The following is a 24,452-nucleotide window of genomic DNA, read 5'->3' as shown; positions in this document are numbered from 1 at the left end:
TCACAAAAGCAATTGCAAAATTTCAAATGATCTACTAAAACGAAATAGCAATGACAACAGATCTTCAAAACAAAAAATCCATATATTATTGAAAAAGGAAGAAGAAGAATAGAACGTTTCAATTGAAATCATAAGACGAGTTTGTGTTAGGTTCTTACTTGACGAGAGGGAGGCGATGCTATAGTAGAGAATCTCGTCCTTGCTGAGAGAGAGAGAGAGAGAGAGAGAGAGAGAGAGAGAGAGACGATGTTCTTGCTGAGAGAGACGATGTGAAAAAGGGAGGCGTTGTGAAAATTGGTGTTTTAAGTTGTAGGGTTTTGGTATGGGTAGTTTGAGATTTTGATAAAGTTAGGAGGATAAAATTGGAAGTAAATCTGATTCATGGGTGAATCAGAATTAATACCAACCCCTTCCTCCGGAATAGAAAATGGTGAATGAATCCAGGTTCAAAGCTGGGGCCACACACATCTGATTCCGGCTGAAGGTTAGTAAACACCCTGTGAACCCGGAATAGGAATGAATCTCAAGAGATAAGAAGAGTTCAATTTAGTTTTAGGGTTTGGTTTGACAATTGGAAAAGACTGCGAGAGAGAGCAGAAGAGGACTGGGAGGCAGAGCTGTGTCTTTACTTCTCTGTTAGACTTGCCAACTACTGAACTATAGTCTTTTCTAGTAGCTTTAGCAGTTTTTGGATAATTTCATTAATGTTATTCTTTTTTGTTTGTGTGATTTTGGATAATTTTATTTTCATTAATGTTGTTTGAGGGTTAATTTGTCGGGACCTCTATCTCGTCCCGGTCTCGATTGGGATCAGGACGTACCAGACAGATTTCTAAAAACGTCTTCCCGTCCCGTCCTGTCCCGTTTTTTTATTTTCGGGACGAGACGAGATTCACCAAATCCCGGCCCATCCCGTCCCATGCCTAACTCTACCCACACTCTCAACTACACCAATATGATACCTGAAGTCATATTTTCGTATCAACGACATGCCTCCGTCCATTTTTCATAACAATGTTGTTAAATTTGATCAGGTACCATGCATGTGACTAAATACTAAATTGTTTTTTACATAAATTATTATAAAAAATACATACAAAATAATTAAAAATCTGAAACAAAAGAAAAAAGTGCAAGGACTATGCTGAATTTTTCTCATAAAAACTGTAGTTATTGTTTGAAGGAAAAATATTTAAAATGTGTCTTCGTCTCTTCGTTAAAGTAACTGAGGAAGTTATTAATAAATTATTAACATTAAATATCATCATCGTTTATTAAATCTGTAGACCATTCCGATTGTTATTTTACTTTTTACTTTTACAAGTTAACAACAACACTTTACTGTAGCCAGCCTCTAATTTTCTTCCGGCCGTCACCAGCCTTGCGAGGCCCCCTTGCCATCTGCCAGGCCTCGATCTCGGCCACAACAACACCGCCCCAGCCTTGCACCATCGCCCTAGCGCCACACACACTAGCTCTCTCTGGCCCACCCAGTCCCTGCACAGCTCCGAACGACTCCCCTCACAACAGCTCTGATCGGAATTCCCACTGCCCCGCGCGCGCGTCGACCCGGCGTTCTACACCACCCCAGATCCGACAGCACCTCGACGAGCCTAGATTTGTTCCCGCCGCTGCCCCTTCCTCGATCCACGCCGCCTAACCCAATACACCGTCGCCGGATTTCATCCCCGTCGGCTACCGATCGCAGCAGTTCGACCCGGATCTCCAGATCCCGACCCGAGGCTCACAACCCGATCTAGAAACCCAGATCGGATTACGCAGATCTGCTCTGATCCCGGCGACACCCAGCCCTACGCGTCGATCCTTGATCCCTTTGTCTCCCATGAGCGCTGTAGCAGCCCGCTCCAATCGAAACTTGTTCGACCCGAATCTTTGGATCCGACTCGTAGATCCAAACCCACGAATAAAAAGGGATTTTACCCTTTCTGGTAAATCAGATAATTTGCCAAAGTAATTTTACAAATTTACCGTATCATGAATTCGGATTTACTAGTAACTAGTTACTGTTTAATGAATTACTGTTACTATTTCATTTACTGATTTTACACGGTAAATATGTAACTGATTTACTACTTAATTATTTACTGCTCTGATTTACTAATGGTTTTTGGTAAAGTATATTAAATATATATGGTTAAATGTGACTAATCATACAATTGTTATTGCTTCTATATGTGATTAACAATTACCATGCGCCAATCAAAATTTTCACTGGGGAGAGCAACTACCTCACACGCAGTTTATTTGGCAAGCTAACAAATAAAAAAACATTATTAGAATGAAAAGCATATGATTGTACCTAAATCGAAATACTCTAAAGAATATGAGATATATTTTTCAAATCATACACACTCCCATATACTTGTAAGGAATGTATCTAGGAAAAATCGAGTGCTTAGCTGATAGTGGAATTACCCACACTAATCGAATTTTGTTAAAGTTTCAAGAAATTCGTATCAACAATTATCATATAAAAACCTTATGTGAGTATAAAATAGAATTACCTGAAATAAATGTGAAATGAGACGCATTTTAAATTAGCTGATAGTGGAATTACCCACACTAATCGAATCTTGTTAAAGTTTCAAGAAATTTGTATCAACGATTATAATATGAAAACCCTATGTGAGTATAGAATGGAATTACCTCAAATAAATGTGAAAGGAGACGCATTTTAAAGAACCTAACGAGTCACCTACAATGAAATGTGAGATATTGACTCACACAGGCTTTGATATGACCACCTAAAAGACATTGGTCGTGACGTGATGACCCGTAATTTTAAAGAACCCACACAGATGTCCCTTCTTTTGAGTTAATAATAAAATGGGACAAAAGTTTGTCACACTGCAAGGTGATGACACTGACTCTGACCACTAGCAATGGCTGGTCCTAGCTAGTGCTCCTCCAATGCAGCTATTGCACTCTAAAGCACATGATGCGCAACCTGCCTCTTATTATGTTTTATTGATTAGTTCAAAGGCACATCACTCGTTTCACAAAGCCTATTATTTAGCAAAAATAAGATCGTTGAGACCTACCTATGCTAAAGATATAAACCAATATATTCAATTCTTACGAAGAATATAACGTGATTATTGTGCACATTATCCATCCAGAAATGCGGACCATTAAAGTGCTTTATGTTCTGGAGGACGTTTCGACACACTGGTCAAATGTCGAATAATTATCCACAAGAAATGTTGCATTTGCAAACTCTTAGTGCATATTCTATGGGCTCACCACCCTGATCATAAAGTCTATAGGACTTGACAATGCTAAGAGTTAGCATCAAAAGGATTTGATGATTGTTGCATGTCTATCAGGATCGATATAGAGCATCATATACCCCATTTGCATACACAAAATGGTCTCACATAAGCCACAATAGATGGTGGTTTAAGCAGTGGTTATGCGCACCAACCTACCTATATATGCTCAGGGTTATGCAATATTGCACGCAGCCTTACATATTCATTTTTAGACCCACTGCTAGCCAACCATTCCTTGCGTATCAGTTGGTAACTGGATATAAGCTTGAGATTTACGCATACTGGGTCCCGCAGCATATGAAAAATGGGTCCTTAGAAACGAATATGTATTCACGTTGGATACAGATCTCCAACAATTATCTGTTATTCAGAATCCTTGACAGGCGATCTCTTTACCGCTAAGTTTTGCAAAGTGCCACTTAGATGAGACAGTTTTCCGGTCGTTAAGGGGAGGTAAGAAAAAACATTTTCTAAAGGAACGACATGAATTGTCGTGGTTTGTCCCCACTTTGTCTCATCCAGGTCCCTAATAATCAATATCTTGAACGTAACAGTTTCGATGTCTGATGCATTTAAAAATATAGCTAAAGTGATGAGATCACACAAACTAGCTGCAACTGTCTGCAAGGTTAGAAGTCTTCAATAAGGGGCACGTTACCGCAGATAGAGGCGACGCAATCACACTTAGTGGAGGTGTGGCTGAGGTCGTGCCTCCCTAAAGGAAGAGGGGGAGGCCAACTGGTTCGATGCATAATGGCCCAAAAGAAAAGGGTGGGTAAGGCACCACCTATTAATCATCAATATAGGAACCTTTTAGATTGTCTCTCATTACAGTTTTGTCCATGAATCAATACTGGAGGACGCTCCGATGTTTAAAATGATTCCAAAGACAAAATCTCAACGGATTATGAGAGTATACACATTGATGATATATTCACATTGTTGCTCAAGAAACTATAGAACACGATGATATCAAACCACGTTTTGTTGAAAAATGTCAACAAAAAGCATATTGGCCTGTATAAAAGTGCAATTTAGGAAAGCTAGATTCTCTGACAAAGAGAGAGGTATTTGGTTAGGTAGTGCTAACCTTACAAAGTGTAAATCTTGTAGGACATAAATAAGTCTTAGTCAAAAAATGTAATGAGAAGAATGAAGCCCTAAAGGACAAGGCTAGCCTTGTGGCGCTAAGGTTTCTCGTAACGCTCTAGATTGACTACAATGAGACATGTTCTCCAATAATGGAAATGTAGCTCATAGATGTGGTCACTACATATCTCAATAGGGACCTTGATTGGGAGATATTTCTAAAAGCGTTTGATGGTTTTATGCTATCAAACTCAAGTAACTCTAAACCACGGAGTATGTTTGTAATTAGAATTGAAACTATCATTTTATAAAAGTGACTACTTGGTTGGGAAGGGATACAAAATGATGAACTATTCCCCTGCGTACTCATTAAAAAAAAGAGCTTTGGATGTGCAATTATAGTTATCTATGTTGATGATCTGAACATAGTAGGTACGCTTGATGAAATAAGAGAAACCGCGAGCTAATGAAATCCAAATTGAGATGAATAATCTTGGGAAACTCAGTTAACAACAAGTTTGTGGAATACTAATCCACTAGCATGCATGTGTCCAAAAGATTCTCAGGCTATTTACATGGACAAAATGCATATTGTTAGCACTCCCAAAGATCGGTCGATGTTTGGATGTAAAGGAAGATCAATTTCATCCTAAGGAAGATGACGAAGAAGGGTTGAGAATTGAAATATTTTATCTATAGTGCAATAGGCGCAATATTGTATTTAACCCGATGAACTCAACCAGATAATAATTTTCAAAGAACTTGTAGCTAGACTTAGCTTAGCACCAATGTAGTATCATTGGAAGGTATAAAGAAGGTATCCTAATACCTAAATGAACCATTGACTTAGGTTCATCATATCCCTGTAGAAAGACGAAAGGGAATGCAGATGAAACTTTAATCCTCTACATCAAAACCTCAAACGATGCTTTTGTTGGTTTTTTGTAATGTCTGATATCTATGATCAATAGGTTGTTCCCAAACTGGTTATGTAATCATCATTGAGAACATGACGATACCTTGTGTGAAACATCAGACTCTCCTCAAGATTCAAGTGAATCAAGTAAAGTCCGAGGAGAATAGGACGTACTTGTTTCTCAAATCACAACTTAAAGCTATATTTAAAAAGCATGTGAGAAACTTAGGAATGCAAAGACGTTCCTAGCTCCCTTTGATTGATGTAAGGATCAGGGGAAGTGTAGACTTTAGAGAGAGTCTAACACACATACACTATCATAGGTGCGTTTTACTCTTTTCCCTTCGACTAACAGTTATTTTGTCCCACTGGGTTTTGTTACTTGGCAAAGTATTTAATGAGACAACACTCCATGCACCGTTTTTAACTTTGACTTGACACAAGAGGAAGTGTTAAAAGAAAAATACACTGATCAATAGATGTAACATCTCAATTAGTTATATCAATTATTATCTACGTTGTTATTAGCATTGAATATCACTATCATGTGCATGTAATTATCGTTGTAATCGACCTTTATATAAAGATGATTGTTAATAAAATGAGTAGACAATTCCGTTTGTCATTTTATTTTTATGAGTTTATGACCATTTCAAAAAACCTCAAACGACACCGTTTCACCATTTCTCAAACTTTTTTTATCATAAGGGGAAGTGTTAAAGAAAAAATATTCTAAATATGCATTCGTTAAAGTAATTGATAAGAGTAAATTAAGAAGTTATTTATTAATAAATATAACAACTTAATTAGTCATATTAGTCGGTACGTATGTTATTCAAACGACACCATTTCAGAACCTCAAACCACACCGTTCACCATTCCCCCACTTGACCACCCCCAACAAACTGGCTTATCCAAACTCCTCACTTCTTCAAGCTCTGAATACACAGAAGCCAGAGCTATGGCTTTGCTTCGGCAACCTCTAGCTCCTCTACCTTGTCTTCAAAACCCACGTCACCTCGCCAAACGCAAACCAACAACTCTCTCTGTTTCCGGGCCTCTTTTCTCACTCTCTCTTTCCTTATCTCACACCCACCACACTCCCACCACCTCTTCAATCAGGACCCAAAAAAAGCTTTCAAATTTCGTGCTTCAATTCTCCTCCACAGCCCAGGAAGAAGCCATTGAAGAAAACCCAGTTCTTGTGGAGCCAGAAGCCGAAGAATTTTCTGACACAAGACTGCTGGCCCAGAATGTGCCTTGGACTTGTACCCCTGAAGACATTAGGACCATGTTCGAGAAGTACGGCACCGTCGTCGACGTTGAGGTTTGAACAATCTCTAAGATTTTGGTTATTGAGAAATTGGTGGTTTTTCTATGATGGGTTTTGTTTTACTGATTGGTTTTTGTGATTGTTTTGGTTAAGCTTGCTATGTATAGCAAGAGTAGAAACAGGGGATTGGCGTTTGTGACTATGGCTTCACCAGAGGAGGCTCGCGTGGCTCTCAATGGTCTCGAATCGAGTGTAAGCATTATGGGTTGTGTTTCTTCTGTGATACTTGTAGAATTAGCTTTTATGTTTGAATTGGACAATGAAGAAGACTATACTAACAGGGAAAGTAATGTAGTTTAGAACTTTTCGATATATGAGCATGACGACTATGCTAAAGATAAGTATAGAAGTTACTGAAAGGTCAATTATTCACTCTAATGATACTTTTTGTGGGGTGAGTGTCTTAGTTTTAAGTTTAAGAATCAATGTGAAACATGGGTAAAAGTTTCAGGATGCATTACTGGAATCTCTTAGAGGTTATTTGTATTGGCTCTGGGGATTATTTGTGTTACTAGATTAAGAAATAAATGCTTGACAAGCAAATCTTGTATCTATTCAAATATATACTGAGAAAGTAAATATATGACTAGTTATCTTGCTCTTTTGCCTTATTTTTTGGTAACAATTCTCATTTTTGTGGAATGTGTTATAGGAAATGGATGGTCGTATTATAAAGATGGCTTACGCCAAGCCAAAAAAGAAGAAGATTCCCCCTCCTATGCCATCCAAGGAGATAACCTTTAATTTGTATGTGGAAAATTTGTCATACGAAGTAAGGGCAAAAGATCTGAGGGAGTTCTTCACCTCAGAGGGTACTGATATCGTTAACGCAGAAGTTGTATTCGAAGGTAATCCAAGAAGGTCCGCTGGATATGCATTTGTCAGCTTCAAGTCCAAGAAAGAGGCTGAGGCAGCCCTTGCTACTTTCCACGGAAAGGTAATTTTCTGCTAAAGAAATGTGCAAAACATTTGAATTTGTGTTTTGTAGTTTAGGAATACCTTATGAATTTTTAGAATTGTCAACTGCACTCCCTATTGGATTTGCGGTTGGCTATGTTGAAGTAAAGAAATCGCTCACAGGTTTTTGTTTTGCAGTTGTTTATGGGAAGAAAAATTCGTGTGGCGCGTAGTAAACAATTTGTTAAAGTGCCAACAGTTAAAGAACCACCTGTAGAGAGTTCAGAGTTGGGTGATAATGCTACTGAACTGAGTTCTACTTCCAAGCAAGTGATAGCAGATGACAGCGAAAAGAAGTGAGCTTCGGGGAATGGAGCATCTGCATTTTCTTCCCATCGTGTTGTTGAAGGTATCGCTCTCTCTTTGAATTCTGTCCTGCTGGTTTAAAAATGATGTAGCTAGTTATGGGTTATGCTAGTTTTAGCTTTGCCATATACAGTTCTTTAATCAATATTCACTAATGCTATGTCTTTGGTTGAAATGGAGTCTTTCTGCTTTTCAATTCTTATTAATGTTTTCGGTTGCAAGAATACACATCATAATAAAGTTCCTAATTTATGCAGTAACTGCTGAATTACTTAAACTATCTTGGGCTTAGATACGCATTGTAAGTTGACTAAATAATGAACAAATAAATAAGTAGTAGTATAAATGCAGATTGCTGTGCAGATAGAACAAGAAATGGTTGACTAATATAGTGATTTCCCAAAATAAAAGGAGCAAAGAACAAAAATATTTACGAAAATCTTTTCCTTGTATTTCCCCGTTGCAATAAACATTTATTCTTTCTGTTTAGATGTCTAGTTGGATGGAAAAATCCTCTTCTTCCCTAAGGGACCTACTGTTTTTATTCGTATCACTAGTCAGTATTCCATAACTGTTTATAATGGTTGCCTCTGTTAGTACATGAGTATAATTGCATGGATTGAAAGAAAAGCGGCTACATTGCAAAGAACTTGTATGCCCACAATTCACAGGAGGTCATCATATTTTACCTGTCTTGATGCCTTTATTTATATGAACCTTTCTCATGCTCTCAAGTTGACCGGCAGTGATTTGGATTCATAGCCTATCTCTCTATTTATCTCATCTATGCAAATCGATGCATTTTTAAGCTTAGTATGTTGGAATCTCTCTCTGCTTCGAGTTCCAAATTGATAACTATTCAATCAGCAAAGCTGTCATGTGATGATGGCTCTGGTTAATGGTTTAAAGTACAGCCCAGAACTAGGGGTTGTCTGAGCTTCTGGACGAAATTATGCTTGTCAGCGTAGTTGAAAGTTTTCTTTCCTGCATTGTCCTCTCTTATTCTGCAGTAGATGTCAGAGCTCAGAAAATCAGATCCACACTAAATATTTCTTCACCTTTTCAAATATTTTCTCTCAGAATGCATTCCGGTAAAGTCCTTTCTTGTTTTAGCCACATGGTTTGACAATTGACATGCATTTACCAGGTGGTTGTTTAACCAATTGTAAACTAGCCTAAGAGAAGAAGGGTGAAATACAGAACTTTGTAGAATTACCTTATTTGTTTACTTACAAGGCACGATATATGCAAGCAGTCAAGCACCTGTTTGCTAAAACAAGTATTCTTGTCGGTGACTCTTAATGCTCGGAAAGACCATACTGAAATTTGTGTATGCTCACTGGGACCTTTTCATGCCTAGTTAAGCGTAATACTCACCTTTTGTTTTCTAATAAAAACTTTCAGGGGGCTCTGCGTTGGTGCTTATGCAAGGTTGCTTGTGAACCTGGGTAACATTTCCCATCATGTAGAGATGATGACCCTTAAGTGGTAACCACAATTTTGATAAATTGAGCTGCATATACCGGAAAAGCAGAAGAAAAGAGAAATCAAAGTTACCAGATGATATTTGTAAAACCAATTCAAACATTCCTTCAAACGAAATGATGTTATCTCATGTCATCATACGTATCTTTCTAGTTTCCACCTAACGATTTCAGTGTTAGCTAGATGTTTATTTCTCATATATTCAATGTACCAGAGTCTAGTTTCTGCATCTATCAGATTGTGTAGATTACCAATATTCAACAACTCAACCACCCAAAAAAAAATTCTCTGTTCTTTGAGAAAGACCTTTGTAATTTTGGTCTACATAAATTGAGAATGACCTCAAGGGCACTCTCTGAAAACCCAGAAAGATTTACTGGAGCATAAATCAGCACAACTCAAACGCCTTCGATGGTGATATATGACCTAAGAGGTAGGTGTGCATTATGACTGGTGATTTTCAGGAATCGTTTTGGTTTGATGATGTTCTACAAATTATGTGGAGCTTATAGGAAATTGCCTTCACATAGCACATGTCCATCCATTTTCCAAAACAGAGAGGTTTGAAGTTTGGTTTTTTGAAAGTTTGGTTTGCTTACAATTTCTAAAGTGTAAACTTAGCACAAGTGTGACTGGAAAACGACATGTATGATAGTGAACTGAGACTGGGTTTACAACCTTGACAATTCTGAATCTGAACATCTCGTGAACATAAAATGAAGGTAAGCAGTTTTGGTTTCAGGGTTTAGGTCCTTGAACGGTTTTTAAATTAGTAACCTTTTGGTTGAATAATGGAGATTTCCAGATCAAAAGCTATGCCTTTCAAGGGTGAGCTGACCCCAACAGCCCTTACCAAACCCAAAGTCATCAAAACCTTTGAAAAGGTTCGGCAGGTTGAGACCTACATGTTTTAATACACATACAGAAACTCATGGCCATGACGACTTGGATTCACTTGTTAGGTGAACCATTTTACTCACTGAATGTGACTTACCATCTTCATTTTCACTATTAATATATCAAGGCAATCATATGTCATAAGTGTACGCATGGTCATTTTTCTCGTAACATCTTCAATGTTTCCCTCTGTCTTTCTTCATACCATTTTAGAGAATTTGAAGAGAAAATGCACCTCGAAACAGCTTCCTATCCTTCCCGTCTACATTTCACTTTTGACTGTAAGGATGTCTAATGTTTGGTATAGAGAAGGAAAAAATTCTTCGAGTGAGAACTCTTTACCTGCTAATGATGTGATTCTCCATTTCTCCTCATTTCGCTCCAACATTAATTGTGGATGTTAATATGATGATCTTTACTTAGGATTCCCTTTGGCATCAATTTAAGGAAAAGCTTTAACATAATTGAAACTTAATTTACAACAACAATGTCATCTAACAAGAGCATGCTAACTGAAAAGTGATCAGTTTATGATCTGGACCCAAAACTCTCTTATATGAGCATTTCCTTCTTTTCTTCATCCCCAATTCATCATTAGAAAGATTAAAGGTCTACTATCAAAATCACATATTTTAGCCTTGTTTAATTTGATGGTCTCTTTCTAAACACCTGTCTATAGAATGGTCCATTTTGGTGCTTAAAACTAATGAATAGGTTTGCAAGACAGCAACATTATCATAACACTTCCATTATATTTATCAAATTTCTTATTTCTGAAGCTAAGTAGTAGTTAAATTATCAATGAAAAGAAAAAAAGGGAGACATTATCAGAAGCATTAGGTATGAAGTCTAACAAAAGTCATCTGCATGCAATGAGTTGCTTACAGAATTTTTGCATTGAAATGGAATTAAGTGGACCAAACCTTACTTGCTCCAACTGCTTTACACCATTATATAGGGGATATTCCTCTGCTTTAGAATCATCATCACAGAAAGGGCTTCCAGGTCTTCTCTATTCTCATTCTCTCTAAACTCTCTCATAGCTAGAAGCTCAAAATGGCAGGCATGGGAGCCAGAATTGTGGGTATAGTCCTTGTTTTTGGCATGGTCATGATGCCAAGCTTGGCCAAAGACTACACTGTTGGAGACTCCTCTGGCTGGGCTACTGGTGTTGATTACACCACTTGGACGAGTGACAAGACCTTCGCAGTCGGCGATAACCTAGGTAAATTGAGTCATTTCTATCTAACTGTTATGATCTTCCTCTATTACTTATGGATTCAATGGTAGCTTGATCGGAATTCGGAGATGTTCTCTCGTCATCTGTGGCATGTTATGTAGTTCATCTATCGAACTAAGCCACTAACATAAGTGGCAGAACGTACGAGAAATATATCATTCTGAGCTCTGCTTAGCTTATAGAAGGCTTTTATGTGATATTTCATCGAACATCTGCCCTAGCCGGCAACACATCTGCATCATGATCATGACTGAAGTTTAATGAGTAACTAGTTTGATTAAAATCAAACATATGTTAGTGTGTATTAATTGAGTTTTTACATGGCAGTGTTCAACTATGGAAGTGGGCACACGGTGGATGAAGTGAGTGGTACTGACTACAAGAGTTGCACCACAGGCAACTCAATCACTAGTGACAGCAGTGGCGCCACCACCATTCCTCTCAAGACTGCCGGGACACATAACTTCATTTGTGGCATTGTTGGGCATTGTGGAATGGGCATGAAGCTCTCTGTGACCGTTGGATCAGGATCAACCACCACCACACCAGCTGCCAAGGGTGCAACCACACCGCCTTCCACAGACGGTAGCAACACCACGGAAACCACTCCAGCAGTGACCACACCCACAACCACATCATCCACTGGTCTAGGAACTAGTCTCTCTAGCTCTCCTATTATGGCTTTGATGACTATTGCTGGGGTTGTTCTGAGTGTGTTGGTGCTTTCATAACTTGGGTAGTGGAGGCTTAGTTGTCTTGCCAGGACAGAGGCAGTGCTTTGTAATTTCTTCTTTTTAATTTGCAGTACCTTCTGAGTTTATTTAAATTCTATTGAATATGTATGAGTAGTAGGTTTTAATTGAGATGAAAAAAATTGTTTGACCTAATATTTATGGAGCATGACTGAGATTCATATCTTCTTTTCGACATTAGAAAAATTTTAAATTAAATCCTCCTAACTTAAACTTATACAAGACTTAAGGAAAATTCTACGATATTTTAAAGTATACCCCTAACAAAGTTTTGTAAATGTAATAAGTTTGCTTCAATTGGTAGCGGAATCAAATTTCATCAAAGAATGACATTTCCAAGTTCCTAGTAAAGGAAAGCAAGAATAGGAAAGCAGAGGAAGGAAGGAAAGCAAGAATAGGAAGAAGAAGGATATATACAACTAGTGTGGCCCAAGTGTACAAGGATCTGCCAAGAAATAACTCTCTCCAAAGTCCAAACATGCCTGAACTGAACTTCGCCGGATTGCATAAGCATCCAAATATCTTGAACAATAGTTCTGAACATTTGATTCTCCAAAGGGATTAGAATTCTTCTAGTGATGCTATCAATTCAATAACAATCTTGGAAGATGAAATGTTCTAGTAAATGAATTGCCCGATGTTTTAGGGCTTACTGGATTAGGGCCTTATGCCCAGGCCTAGACTGTTCGAAATCCTGTATAAAACCAACAACCCAAAACTCTAGCTCAATCAAATGAGGACTAACAAAAAAACCTAAAACCAAATCCAAAGGGAATGTGGAAAAACTAAAGGCAAAGCTTGCAGAAATTTTCTGATATTTCTTCTTGGTAATGAACAAGGTTACAAACCTAAATTATATATAGAAGAAGTTGGGTGAGAAACACACTTCATCACCCATACATCTCTTACACACAAGACTAACCTAAAGTAACAAGGCAGCACAGCTGTGACACAGAAACCGAGACCACCATGTTGCTTTAGGAGACTAGCAACAGACACCATGTTGCTGCAGAAGAGGAGACCAGCAGCTGTATACAGCCCATAAGTAGCTGTCACACACTTATACAATCTCACACCTTTAAAGTCAACTTAAACTAGATTAATTCAAACTGAACAAATCTCTTACACAGCAACTCTGATATACAAGTAATGTAAAGTGTACGTTAATTTGAACTAATCTCTTATACAACAACTCTGACATATAAGTAATGTAAAGTGTACAAGTAACATATAAACATTAATAGGTAAGCCTGGAAGGAGACCACAACACCCATGTATCCTCTAGATCTAGGAGACCACAACACCCATGTATCCTTCGGATACAACCATACTTGCATACCATAGCCATACCGGCCTCCAATATTCCTCCAATAGGGAATTGATCATGTATATAAATCACTACTTGGGATGGAGAGTTACCCTTGTTTTTTTTTTTTGAAAGTACACCTTGTTTTGTTTATTGACTACTAATTTGATGAGGATACTAACATAAACTAGTGAACTCTAGGATACAAGGCTCGCAAAGCTAGAACAACTCATGGTTTTAGCTTGAAAGTTAATCTAAACTGTGTTCCACCCTGACCCCCTAAATTCATCTCATAAATATAATTCTGATGATATAATGCCTAATCTAACTGAGCAAGAGTTTGTACTGGTTTGTTAGGGTTGTTGCATCCCTAATGTGATGGTCCATTTCTTGCTCAGGAGAATTAGGTGTCTTCCATTCAAACTCAATATCATCGAACTCTTGGACATAGAGACCATGTCCCTCTGTTTGTACTGGTTTGTATCTTCTTGTTTATTTGTGAAGCTTCACGTGTTTTGTTCTTTTACCTCGGTTTTACCCGTCAAACCACTCCACAATTCGGTGAAAAAATTTCAGCCAAAGAATTGGGTCAAAAATTTTCCAAACTTGGGTTTTCTAAAAGCGAATGTATATCAAGTAAACAAATTTTAATCGCCAAATTTGCAAAAACGGGAAACGTGAAAAGTGAAGCGTTTCCGTACTCAACTGGCCACATCAAATCAAAAAACTACATAAACCACCTCACAACCTTAATCAAATCGATTTCATCGAGAATGAAAAAAAAAAAAAAAAAAAAAACTTAAATCAAATCTTCATTAATCAAATCAATTAAATCCATAAATCCGCAGTAATATTAATTTATAATCAATAACAAAGCGGCTTATAATAATAATAATCAAACAATATCAACATCCTCCACCGTACAACCAAATCACCACAGTCCCATCAATATCACCCGGAATTATAAATTCTGTTCAGGAATATAATAAATAAATATTAAACAAGTTATTCTAAAACCCTAAACCGCGATCGTCTCTGATGAGTGCGCCAAAAATAAACCAAACCGAACCATGACGTCATCTTACGTCCTCCTCCATTTAGTGCAAGAGCCATGCAGCGACGGCGACGGCTGCCACAGATCCCGCAGCGTAGACGCGGGTGGCAGCGGATGCTGGTCCGGGAGAGGCGGCGGTAGCGGTTGGGGAGCCAGCTGGGGCGGCGGCAGTCTCGGAGGTTGGGGGAGCCGGTGGGGAGGAGCTGGTGGGGGATGAGGTGGAAGAAGAGTCGGAAGATGAGTGTTTGGGGGAGGAGGCGGGGGAGGAGGTTGGTGGGGATGAGGAGGAGGAGGAGGAGGAGGAGGAGGAGGAGGAGGAGGTGGGAGGCTTGCTGGAGGGGCTTGGAGACTGAGAGTGCTGAGAGGGTGGTGGAGACTGGCTGCTGGGAGAAGGAGACTGAGAAGATTGCTGGGGAGGAGGAGACTGAGACTGGGGAGACTGAGACTGCTGGGAAGGAGGAGGAGACTGCTGGGGAGCCTGACCCTGCTGACCTTGCTGGCCCTGAGGAGATTGAGACTGCTGGCCCTGAGGAGATTGAGCCTGGTTATTATTACCTGATGGAGACTGAGCTTGGCCCTGGCTTTTGGATGGAGACTGAGCCTGATCACCCTGACCTTTGTTGTTGGGGTCGGCGGAGGCAGCCTCAGCGAGAGGAGAAGCGAAGGCGGCGAGGGCCAGCATGGTGATCAAGACAACGGCGGAGCGAGCCATTGTGGTAAGGAAATGCGGGTGTTTGAGGGGTCGAAGTGTTCTTTGGGACTCTTGCTTTCTCAAACAGACACAAAACTGATACGATGAGATTGTGAAGGAGAAGAGGAGGGGGGGGTATAAATAGCATCATTTTGGGGTCTAAATTTGGTTGACAGGGTAAACGTGTAGGGTTGGAAAGCGTGGTCTCCGCGTCGTAGTGAATCAAACACAGTCTGTAAGTTTCCGTTTTGGTTTGATTTCATGGCTGTAATTAGAAAAAAATTACGCGATATGTTTGGAATCATTGGCGGACAGTAATATTTGGGGTTTTCCATTTACAATTGTGATTGACACGTTAATTACATCGAAGAAACAATAATTAACGTACAAATTAAGGTCAGATTAAGAGAATGATAGTAGGAAAGGGTGCTATTTTAGGGTGGAATGGGAAGAGTAAAAAGCGCGGGAGTTATATTGAGGAGCGCAAATAGCGTGTTGTGATTCATTGTTATGGCTAAAAGCCTAAAAATGCTAATTAGATCAAGCCATGAATTTGTGTCGAGGAACAAAATATCAATGATTCGTTACCAAAAATAAAGAATGAGATTGATTTAACTTGGTTTACGAATGATTGAAATCTATACATGCATATTATATCATGAGACATGAATATTCTAATATATTTCCATGTATATGCATGATACACTCATTTATTTATGGTTCTTATCGTGGTAAATAGAGATATATATATTTCAGTAAATTTAGTTATAAAAACTTCATATATGACATTTTTATTTATTATTATTATTATTTTTGAATATGGGCTAAACTTGCAGCCCTCACGCCATAACCATTAAGCCGAAAATAGGAGAATAAAAGGGGGGACATTCGGTCTAAACCTCATAACGTAACATCCTAAAATAATATCATGAGTGACTACCATGCCGATCAAGCACCATTTACTACTCTGTTTGCTTTACAATTTTGATGGACAGAGAAATTTATGGCTCTGCGTAAGCTTTATCTTTCCGGTATGTCACCAAAATTGTAAAATATAGTGGAAAAGCTGATCAGCTTTTTCACTATGTTGCCACTAGAAAATATCTCCAGTGACACTAAGTCTCATCCTGCCACTGATCAGCTTTTCCACTATGTTGCCACTAGAAAATATCTCCAGTGACACTAAGTCTCATCCTGCCACTATGAGACTGTGACCATTTGACGAAGTAAGGAACTCGCCGCCTCATTAGAGTTAGCAGACATGGCATGCTGAGTGCACCTACCAGAACATAACCCACGTCTCCAAGTATCAAAGTGCTTAGGAATTATTGGAAACAAAAATTAACTACAACTACAAAGCCAACATAACTTAAAATTAAAATAAACACAGCCCAACATGGCCCAACTTGATTATAAGTTATGAATAAATAATTGTCAATGTGATAACTTGGTTATATTATACGTAATTATATAAAACAGATGTTGTAATTCAATTGAATTGTAATTTTAGTTTAGTTAATTATAAAATAAGTGTATGATATACATCAAGCAGCGTTATAGAGACAACCCAGAAGGAAAACGATTAGGATGGCGCACACTTAGTATGTGCCATGGGGTGTTATATATTCATAAATTATCTACGGTGGGAAAATTATAAGAAAAAGACGAGGAAGAAAGAAATGGAATCCATGTCTCACATCCTTTATCTTATTCTTTACTATTCATATCTTGGCATCAAAACTTGCACAAGTTAAAAATGGTACTCCTCTTACTCTTGGTACCACCAAATTGGCACCTTCGACAATATGTTGTGATTTTGGCCGTGTGCCCCTATGTACCCAAACACGCCATGTTGTGGCCACCATACCCATAGCGTTCATATGCAATGCTCCTATTAGATCATCATCCCCACAAAGTAATATCACTGCTATCACGTCTCAAACTGGAAAATTGTCTTGTGCAATTGAGATTAAAGTTTATGAAACATTCAGTATTATCTTGTACCCTCCAAAAAAGTTCAACCCTAGCCGAACTGTTCTGACCGTCGTCGAGACCGGACCGACCGTGCTCTATTTCAACGTAGGGTCGAGTCGATGAACACAGCTGTTTGAAATGTACGTAGCACAATGTTGTCACGAAACCACCAAGTTGAGACAAGCTAGAGTCGCGCCGTAGAGACGTCGAGCAACTACTGCTTATCATTCCAAATGAGAAACCCTTTGCATTTTAGCTTTTGCTTTTGCTTGTGGAAATGGTAATCACTCGTTTTTAAAGAAGTCACATTTCGCCATGCCATAAAACACTAGCTCCTTTAGGTGGTCGGGTGATTGTAAATGCACAAAGATATTTCATAAAGTTTCGTACGTGGGTGAGTCATTAGAAATCATACTACAGTAAGTTTATAATCAGTTATCATGCATGTTGACATCGATCGTCGATGTGTTAATCACACTGCATGGCGAAAGATCGAATAATGAAGTGTACAATTCGAAAGAAAGACTAGAGCAGACGAAATGTATAACAAATGAAATGGTTGTGAAAATAAGGGATTTTGACAAACTGGAATTGGCCTCCAGACACGGAAAGCTTCATATACCGATCGATATACTGTTATACAACATTTTGTAGTTGAAGTTCACTTTTCATGCCTCTGGCATTATTGCAGTATCTGTAGATGCTATATATCATCCACATGATCGATTATGTGATTATTAACAGTAATTACAAGCAATAGCTCCCTCTCTCTGCATATACAAGGCGGAGGCCGACAGTTCCTTATTGACGATCTGAAGTTCTGAACTACAACATAAAAACTACTTTAATGTTCAAGTGATATGAACGTGAATATCTAGAGTTGAAGGACATAAAATAATCGTGTCCCAGATGAGTCTTTCAAACCAGTGTTCGCGTGATCAGAATACTTCACTGGCAAGAAGCTTTGTAGCCGTGTGATCATTTTGCTTCAAGAAGAATTGATGAGTAAGGAGCCATGTTGTAAGTGCCTCCAATGCCTGGGACACCATCAAGCACACAGTCATTGGGAGACTCAAGATTAGTGTCGACCTGCAATTCAACAAGACTTGGTATTAGAGGAGTTCTATTGAAATAGCAGACGGCAAAATCATTTCAGCAACAGCATGGTCACGAACAAAACCAAAGGGATAACACTGTAGGATGGTAATATAAAAAGAGAGAAGATGATGCCGGCTAGCAGTGACAGCAGCTACAAAGCATGACATATATACTAATAAGGTGGCAAATAACTAACCACACGAAACCACTTCCTCGTTCCTGGTGGCGCGGGGATTGGAACTTCAATAAAATAATCATGAGCATTGAACGCTATATAGATGTCTCCTCCATTATTGTCATGAAACCTGCAAAAGAAGTTTTTCCATAGGCATGTTATCCAGTAAACATAGTGAGCTGTTGTGGTATAATTTGGGCATAAAGACCATAGCTAATATCATGTATTCCCTTGGTTTCCAGTGCAAGTGGTCTCAAGCGTTATCGGGATCAAAAGGACATCTAAGCTGTTGTTTGGGGACAATCCAAGTGAAAGAAAACAAAGTATCTGACTGACTTCAGGACAATCCATAAACCATTAAAAAAATTCCAAAACAAAATATTCATTCAGCAAGATCATGGTACCAAGGTGCTGCACAATAACAGAAACCAGTGGGCGACACTCCCCTCAAACAATATCTTAAAACATCCAGTTGGTGTATCAGATATCTACAATACTAAAGACGGTAGCAACTTCTTACGTAAATGCAAGAAACTTGCTCTCATAGTTGTCCCAGTTGCCTTCATGCCATGTCACATCACTCTGCATAAATCAAAGCTTAGTGACTCTTAGAAAAGGATGCCTCATTGAATGAGTCAAAAATAAGAAACCAAGGATAACAGAGAGATTACTTTCTCAAGAAATGTATCACGACCAAACACATGATGTGTTTTTCGATAGTTTATCACCTCCTTGAAAAACCTGAAGTGATTATTCTTCCGTGATTCCAACTGCCATGCCAAGAGATTATTCCATGCCATTCATCTAAGTTAAAGCTGAGAAGAAAAACAAATTTAAAGTAACTTACCTGTCCCCACTGGAAATGGTTAATAGCAGTATCGTGTCCATAACTGTTGTTATTTCCATATCTAGTATGCCCATATTCATCTCCCATCAGCATCATTGGTGTTCCCTGGACAAATGGAGTCAAAATAATATTTTAACACCACATGTTTGATAGTGGCACATATACTTCGGGGAAATCAAATGCAACTAGATTCCCAGAAAGACTGTTAAGATGATTGGGATAGGGGAATAATTTTAAATCTATTTAGTGCCAATTAGCAGACAGTAAGAATGCTGTTGATGAGGTATAATAATTTTAATGCTGCCAAAATCAGAAATGTAAGGTAAACTCTGAATTTCTGGAAACATATATCTAAGAGATTTACAATTTTTATGTAACATCTTAACAATACCAACAGAAACACGAAGTAAGATATTGCTTGAATTTGACAAACAAAATTGGTTATCAACATGTTTACCTGAGAGATCATTAATGCCAGATGAAAGTTTTTCATTTGCCGAGAGCGTATAGCTTTAATAGTAGAATCATCAGTTTCTCCTGGACAAGAAATAGAGATCAATAAAAGGACTTCACCATATGGAAAATATGAGAAATAAAATGAAAAGGATAAACATAGATTAATGCTAGATCTTGGGCTTCCAAACTCACTCTCCTGTCTGACAATTAAGCAATTTCAATAAACAAATTATATCGAAGACAGCCTTAGATCTAAAGACCAAAGGGTCAAGCCCCAAGGCCAACCATTCTATATATGGATGTCAAGCATGGCAAGTGGTACTAACTAACTGTCCATGTCCCATTTGCAGGAGTAAGTGTGCCTCCTCATATGAAGCAATAAATGCAGTATATGATAAAGGGAATCGGGACATTTTTTTCATAACTCATAAGTTAGTGAATATGCATGTAAACGACTAGTTCACTGCTATTTGACGATATCATAGTTGGCAATTGCTATTTCATAAACCAATATTTGTGATAAGAAATTCATACACACTACCAAGGCCTTCACAAGTAGAAAAACAATGGAAGATGAAAGCTAAGACTGGTAGACTTGGGAACAATACATCACTCCACAAAAAGTTTATTCTGCAGACTCAAGAAGAATATTGTATATGCACTTGTTGGCAAGATAAGAGGTATCCATGGATAGACCTGCCTATGGACTTCTAATCCTATAGCTTGACAACATTACTTCAGTCCTCAACAGTTGTAACACATCAATGCTAAGAACCGATCAGAATATATGGAGTAAGCATCAGATTTTACTCGTACCTTCATAACCACAATTCCAGCTCAGATTATCATTGTTTCCATCATTTCCTCCTTCTCCATTAGCATCATTGTGCTACAAAACCAATAATCATAAGAATACTGCATGACTAGACTTCCATAAATGGAAAACTCAGATAGCTTAGGAAAGTTAGAGTACCTTGAAATTGTATGAAACGAGATCATATAGTGTGAACCCATCATGCGCAATGATAAAATTAATACTGTGATAAGGCTTGCGCTTATTGGTCTGTGGAACAAGTGAAAATATTAGAACATATATCTAGAGCATACAATCAGTGTAGCAGTAACACAGATTCCTCAAAATACGAACCCTGGTGGACGAATAAATGCAAAAAAAAAAAGAAAAAAAGAAAAAGAAAAAAGAAATCAGACTAGAAAGCCCGCTTAACAATGTTTGACAATCATAAATTACAAAATGTAATAAAAGGTAATATACACTATTCAACAACAATTATCCAATACCCATGCTTACTTTGTAAAGGTCAGCAGATCCAGAAACACGAGTTGCAAAACTTCCTTTCATACCCGAATCCCCCTGTATAAACAAAACTCAATAAAACGTCAAAAAACCAGGATACATACAAGTGCATATGCAATTTTTAGATGTGCTTACGTTTCCATAAGCCACAGACCTAGATTCATGAAAGTGGTCTATGAAGGTAATTAATAATTATAAAGAAAAGATTGAAAAAGAGGGAGAACAAGTACGAATCTAATACTGCAAGGAAGTTCAGAGCTGTCAAAAGAAAGAAAGAATCAACAACCATGTACTATTATACAACCAAAACTTGAAAAGTATATGTCATAGCAACATATGATAATGCTTTGAACAGCAACCACTGATCTAAAACTGAAAACTTATCCAAATACATCAAAACCATTTATTAGATTTAGCCCATATTTCTTAATTCATTTGAGAGATCTTCCAATCAGAATGCCTGTGTTTTCGATATCCACTGCTCAGTTCTTGGATATCTCACTTTAATTAACATGAATGAGTTTTAGACCCATCTGAGTTGGATCATTGTCATATAACAGAATTACCTTTATAAATCTCCTCAAGTCATCACGATACATTCCATTCCATTCGGCCCACCTGCATTTAAGAAATCTCAAAATTAATCGAGGTGAGCCATCCAAACTTTCTTATTCACACACAATTCTATATGGAGAAACTCTTTCATAACTAATTTCAATACAAGTAAGTTCTTTAGAGACTAGTGAAATGTGTTAATTGAAGTACTATTGAAATGCTTGCTTCTTAGAAGGTTAGGTGCCTTGATAATCTCCTGTGTTCTTCATCATGGAACTAATTGTTGTTTAATCAATGCATCAGAATCTTTCAATCTTTATAAAATTCAGTAATTGAATGCCATTACCATAAATTTTACAGATCATATTTTAGTAATAAGTCGTATTTGTAAGATAGTTAACTACCTGTCCCAGTTTGGAAATCTTCCAACAAGATAAAGGCCTCCACAATCCCAAGGCTCAGAAATAATTTTACATCTTGATAGAATGGCATCTTTTGCGATAGCCTGGTCCCAGAAACAACACCAACAAACAAAAAAGCAAAACACTTAGTCAATCCTCCTAAATGCGCTTCAGATATCATAATGCAATAAACAGAAGGCAACTCAACTGCTAATCATAATGCACTATGTAATGTATTCATAAAAATTAGCAAAACTTATGACTATACAACTCCCCAACTATGATCTCCAAGTTTTTGCTTGATTCCACATGTTGGACTCTTTAGTGATGGGAAGAGATTCACATGTGGGAAAGTGTTAGAATATAAAACAGGCAAAATCTATCAGCCCCCAATAATAGTATACATGCATATGTGGATCTCTGTATCTGACTTCAGCAAATAACTTACCCTGATTACTGGCGGGGCATCAAGTGGAGCTCCATTTGTTCCCCGACAAAGAACACTAGCAAGGTCAAATCTAAATCCATCCACATGATATTCAGTCACCCTGAAAATGTGTAACAAAAGAGGATGTATGAAGCTCGATATTGGCTAGCGCTTAAAAATCAACAAACAAAGACTGCAGATGTGATCGAATCTGAAATTTAATCATTTTAGACAAGCTTTGGCCAGAATTGGACTCTTTTCTAATAAGTTTTAGGCACATAATTATGAAACAGTAAAAACAACAAAAGGCCAGGGTTAAGGAAAGCTCCACTCGAGTATTAAAAGCTAAGAACTATATGTTGGTGTTAAGAAAAAGAAAGAAAGAAAAAAGAGAACAACAAACACAAAATCAAAATCAAAATGTAGCTAGCAATAAAGAAATCGCTCTGAATTCTCTCAATTGTGTACTTACCAGTGTCTTAAGCTCTCAAGAACGAGCTCCATAACAACAGGATGGTTACAGTTTAATGTGTTCCCTGGAGACCCGAAAGAACAAACATTCTGAGAATTAAATATGCTTATGACAAGGCAATCCTTTTTTGCTTTCAGGACTCAGCTTTTCATATCAACATCACTGATATCAAATACATGTACTTTTCTTCGGTAAAGCTAAAAGGAGAATACTAGCAAAGAAAGACAAAACATATATAATTGTAAATTAAATATAATTAGCAACATCATACTTTTTACAGTGAAAAGAAATTTATAACATATATCTGCACGACACAATTTAGGGGTAAGAAAAGAGACAAACAAGACAATTTTACTTACCACAGCCCGAGAAGTTCAGTAATTGGCCATTGTTGTTTGGGTCCAGCATGTAATAAACCTATAGAGGAAGGATGCATCATCAAAAACAAAAATAATCTGATACGATCAGTTAATATCTTCTCTGAAAAATATTGTCCGAGTAAAAGTGTCGACTGAGCTCAGCCTTAACATATTTTGGCATTGAGGGAAATAATCAAACCACAAAAAATACTAACTAAAATTTTCATTAGAGAAGTAAGACATCACCTTATTATCTATGCCACGAAATGAAGTGGTATAAGGGTATGCGTCATCAGCTTCATTTGTATGGTTATAGACAACATCCAAAATGACCTGCACAGAGGAAGAGATTTTACTTCTGCAATTATGGGCACTTAGCTCATAAGAAAAAGAGTTAAATAAAAAGAGGTCTACCTCAATCCCAGCACCATGCAAGGCTTTAACCATTTCTTTAATTTCATGGGAAGCTTTAAGGGGTCCTCCACCAGCACTCGCATAACGGCTCATAGGCGCAAAGAAGTTTATTGTTGAGTAACCCCATGTATTAATCTTAAGCAACAGAAACCATCAGGAAAATAAATTAGATCACTCCGTTATGCTAAAAATTAATGCTCACCACCTTAAAAAGTGAGAAAACAGAATGTAGACTAAATTTGTTCAATTTCAGTTTATTAGTGTATTAGAAAAGACAAGAACAGATGAAAAGACCATCCAAGTAAAATGTCTTGGATAACCAGCTTAAATTTCATCTGGAACCGCCTGATACATCAATCCAACAGTAATTATCCCTTTCTAACAAGGACTATCATAATTGAACACCTTATGAGTAAATATGCTTCATGGTGATTCATTAGCTAGATTCCTCGTACAGCATTGAATTTATGTCCTAACCACACCAAAAATAGCTGAAAAGATATATTTCATAGTTTTATTTCAATTTGTTTAATTAGCATCCATCAAAGATAATCGTCATCATTTTTCATTGTAGTCCCAGACCATCAATGAGAGAGAGAGAGAGAGAGAGAGAGAGAGAGAGAGAGAGAGAGAAGAATAA

At 37.8% G+C, this 24,452-nt stretch overlaps 3 protein-coding genes across 3 annotated transcripts in view; 2 read left to right on the top strand and 1 right to left on the bottom strand.

The window, feature by feature from the left end:
• The first annotated feature begins 6,252 nt into the window (after nucleotides 1-6,252).
• LOC101305758 (28 kDa ribonucleoprotein, chloroplastic-like) lies at nucleotides 6,253-9,654 on the top strand. Its single transcript, XM_004299634.1, has 5 exons — nucleotides 6,253-6,625; nucleotides 6,725-6,823; nucleotides 7,284-7,568; nucleotides 7,727-7,937; nucleotides 9,299-9,654. Exons 1-4 carry the CDS (start codon nucleotides 6,260-6,262, stop codon nucleotides 7,886-7,888), a joined length of 912 nt encoding a protein of 303 aa, XP_004299682.1. The 5' UTR covers nucleotides 6,253-6,259; the 3' UTR covers nucleotides 7,889-7,937; nucleotides 9,299-9,654.
• Nucleotides 9,655-11,141: 1,487 nt separating this feature from the next.
• Nucleotides 11,142-12,408, top strand: LOC101305470 (blue copper protein-like). The gene is made up of 2 exons (XM_004299633.1): nucleotides 11,142-11,501; nucleotides 11,844-12,408. Exons 1-2 carry the CDS (start codon nucleotides 11,333-11,335, stop codon nucleotides 12,245-12,247), a joined length of 573 nt encoding a protein of 190 aa, XP_004299681.1. The 5' UTR covers nucleotides 11,142-11,332; the 3' UTR covers nucleotides 12,248-12,408.
• Nucleotides 12,409-17,919: 5,511 nt separating this feature from the next.
• Nucleotides 17,920-24,452, bottom strand: part of LOC101305175 (isoamylase 3, chloroplastic-like) — an 11,091-nt gene continuing 4,558 nt past the window's right edge. Inside the window, exons 10-26 of the mRNA XM_004299632.1 lie at nucleotides 23,813-23,947; nucleotides 23,645-23,731; nucleotides 23,399-23,456; nucleotides 23,040-23,103; nucleotides 22,589-22,688; nucleotides 22,144-22,244; nucleotides 21,751-21,802; nucleotides 21,179-21,241; nucleotides 20,843-20,932; nucleotides 20,686-20,758; nucleotides 19,871-19,950; nucleotides 19,414-19,518; nucleotides 19,238-19,336; nucleotides 19,087-19,148; nucleotides 18,588-18,696; nucleotides 18,246-18,382; nucleotides 17,920-18,118 (exon numbers count right to left, since the gene is read on the bottom strand). Of these exons, the coding sequence (XP_004299680.1) occupies nucleotides 18,272-18,382; nucleotides 18,588-18,696; nucleotides 19,087-19,148; nucleotides 19,238-19,336; nucleotides 19,414-19,518; nucleotides 19,871-19,950; nucleotides 20,686-20,758; nucleotides 20,843-20,932; nucleotides 21,179-21,241; nucleotides 21,751-21,802; nucleotides 22,144-22,244; nucleotides 22,589-22,688; nucleotides 23,040-23,103; nucleotides 23,399-23,456; nucleotides 23,645-23,731; nucleotides 23,813-23,947 (1,389 nt within the window). The 3' untranslated portion in view covers nucleotides 17,920-18,118; nucleotides 18,246-18,271. The remainder of the gene's footprint in view (nucleotides 18,119-18,245; nucleotides 18,383-18,587; nucleotides 18,697-19,086; nucleotides 19,149-19,237; nucleotides 19,337-19,413; nucleotides 19,519-19,870; nucleotides 19,951-20,685; nucleotides 20,759-20,842; nucleotides 20,933-21,178; nucleotides 21,242-21,750; nucleotides 21,803-22,143; nucleotides 22,245-22,588; nucleotides 22,689-23,039; nucleotides 23,104-23,398; nucleotides 23,457-23,644; nucleotides 23,732-23,812; nucleotides 23,948-24,452) is intronic.

This window comes from Fragaria vesca, linkage group LG5 (genome assembly GCF_000184155.1).
Source record: "Fragaria vesca subsp. vesca linkage group LG5, FraVesHawaii_1.0, whole genome shotgun sequence".
In the NCBI taxonomy this organism is placed as follows: domain Eukaryota; kingdom Viridiplantae; phylum Streptophyta; class Magnoliopsida; order Rosales; family Rosaceae; genus Fragaria; species Fragaria vesca.
The sequence above is the reverse complement of the archived record's forward strand: the minus strand, read 5'-3'. Positions and strand labels throughout refer to the sequence as shown.